This window comes from Scylla paramamosain, unplaced genomic scaffold (assembly GCF_035594125.1).
Source record: "Scylla paramamosain isolate STU-SP2022 unplaced genomic scaffold, ASM3559412v1 Contig2, whole genome shotgun sequence".
Taxonomy (NCBI): domain Eukaryota; kingdom Metazoa; phylum Arthropoda; class Malacostraca; order Decapoda; family Portunidae; genus Scylla; species Scylla paramamosain.
Window position 1 is genome coordinate 1,162,501 of NW_026973667.1, and position 2,500 is coordinate 1,165,000.

General features: G+C 41.6%; 1 protein-coding gene across 1 annotated transcript in view; it reads left to right on the plus strand.

Moving 5' to 3' along the window:
• LOC135096092 (histone deacetylase 3-like) overlaps positions 1 to 2,500 on the plus strand; it is a 9,157-nt gene that overhangs the window by 942 nt on the left and 5,715 nt on the right. The window contains 6 exon segments of the mRNA XM_063997332.1: positions 304 to 373; positions 375 to 406; positions 705 to 899; positions 1,505 to 1,544; positions 1,546 to 1,560; positions 1,562 to 1,640. Coding sequence (XP_063853402.1) covers positions 304 to 373; positions 375 to 406; positions 705 to 899; positions 1,505 to 1,544; positions 1,546 to 1,560; positions 1,562 to 1,640 — 431 coding nt within the window.

Consider the following 2,500-nt stretch of genomic DNA (forward strand, 5'->3'; position numbering starts at 1 on the left):
ATAAACAGAGAGAGAGAGAGATAATTGTGTAAAGATATATGAAAGAAAGTAAAATAAAGCCAGAGAGAGATAGATAGATATATAAATAGAGAGAGAGAGATAATTGTGTAAAGATATATGAAAGAAAGTAAAATAAAGCCAGAGGGAGATAGATAGATATATAAATAGAGAGAGAGAGAGAGAGAGAGAGAGATAATTGTGTAAAGATATATGAAAGAAAGTAAAATAAAGCCATAGAGAGATAGATAGATATATAAATAGAGAGAGAGAGAGAGAGACTAACCTAACTTCTCTCTGTTCCAGGTTCCACTCAGAAGAATATATTGATTTTTTAATGAGGGTTTCTCCACAAAACGTTCAAAACTTCACCAATAAATCTCGGACAGTTCAACATGGCCGACGACTGGTGAGAGAGAGAGAGAGAGAGAGAGAGAGAGAGAGAGAGAGAGAGAGGATGTACATATATATAGATTTAAAGTAATGAATAAAGAAAGAAAGAGAGAAATAACTGTTGAGAGAGAGAGAGAGAGAGAGAGAGAGAGAGAGAGAGAGAGAGAGAGAGAGAGAGAGTGCATGTCTGTATATATATTAATTCCAGCTATTTTTAAAAACACACACACACACACACACACACTGACACACACACCACCAAACCTAACCAAACCTAACCTAACCTACCCATCTCCCACTCTCTCTCCCTACAGCCCAGTGTTCGACGGCTTATATGACTTCTGCTCCATGTACACGGGGGCGTCGTTAGAGGGGGCTGTTAAGCTAAACCACAGCTGCTGTGACGTGGCCATCAACTGGTCAGGAGGGCTGCACCATGCCAAGAAATTCGAGGCCTCTGGTTTTTGTTATGTCAATGATATTGTTATTGCTATTCTGGAGATGCTGAAGTGAGTTGGGGTGTGTTGGGGGGGTGTGGGGGGGGGTTGGGGAGGTGTGGGGGTGGGTTGCGGGGGTAGGGGTGGGTTAGGAGGGGCAGGAGCAGCAGGAGGAGGAGGAGGAATAGAGAAAAACAAGGTATTTTACAGAAGGAAGTGAAATTGGTTAGGTTAGGTCAGGTCAGGTTAGGCTAGGTCACGTCAGGTTACAGTAGGTCAACTTAGGCTGCATTAAACCAGGTCACAGTAGGTTAAGTTAAGTTAGGTCACAGTAGGTCAACTTAGGGTACATTACATCAGGTCACATTAGGTTATGGTAGGTTAGGTCACAGTGGGTCAACTTAGGCTACAGGTCACATTAAGTTAAGTTAGGCCAGGTCAGGTCGGGTCACATCAGGTCATCGCATAAAATTAGATTAAGCCGTAATGCACAAGGTCACAGTGGGTCAAGTTAGGCTACAGGTCACATTAAGTTAAGTTAGGCCAGGTCAGGTCGGGTCACATCAGGTCATCACAAGATTAGATTAAGTTGTAATGCACAGATTAAGTCCACTTCAACCACCAGCCCCCTCCACTCCCCTCCACTACCCTCCACTCCCCTCCACTCCCCTCCACAGGTACCACCCTCGAGTGCTGTACATCGACATTGACATCCACCCATGGTGACGGAGTAACAGGAGGCCTTCTACCTCACCGACCGGGTCATGACTGTCTCTTTTCACAAATATGGGAACTATTTCTTCCCTGGCACAGGTGAGGGGGAGAGGGGGAGAGGGAGGGAAGGTGTGTGTGTGTGTGTGTGTGTGTGTGTGTGTGTGTGTGTGTGTGTGTGTGTGTGTGTGTGTGTGTGTGTGTGTGTCTGCGTTTAAGAGAGAGAGAGAGAGACAGAGAGAGAGAATGTTTGTGTGGTTAGGTTAGGTTAAGTTAAATTTGGTTAGGTTAGGTTAGGTTAAGTTTGGTTAGGTTAGGTTAAGTTAACCTAACCTAACCAAATTTAACTTAACCTAACCTAACCAAACTTAACTTAACCTAACCTAACCTAACCAAATTTAACTTAACCTAACCTAACCTAACCTAACCAAATTTAATTTAACCTAACCTAATCTAACCAAATTTAACTTTAACCTAACCTAACCTAACCTAACCAAATTTAACTTAACCTAACCTAACCTAACCAAATTTAACTTAACCTAACCTAACCTAACCAAACTTGACTTAACCTAACCTAACCTAACCAAACTTAACCTAACCTAACCTAACCTAACTTAACCTAACCTAACCTAACGTAACCAGACTTAACCTAAACCTAACCTAACCTAACTTAACCTAACCTAACCTAACCTAACCTAACCTAACCTAACCTAACCTAACCAAATTTAATTTAACCTAACCTAATCTAACCAAATTTAACTTAACCTAACCTAACCTAAACCAAATTTAACTTAACCTAACCTAACCTAACCAAACTTGACTTAACCTAACCTAACCTAACCAAACTTAACCTAACCTAACCTAACCAAACTTAACTTAACCTAACCTAACCTAACCTAACGTAACCAGACTTAACCTAACCTAACCTAACCTAACTTAACCTAACCTAACCTAACCAAACT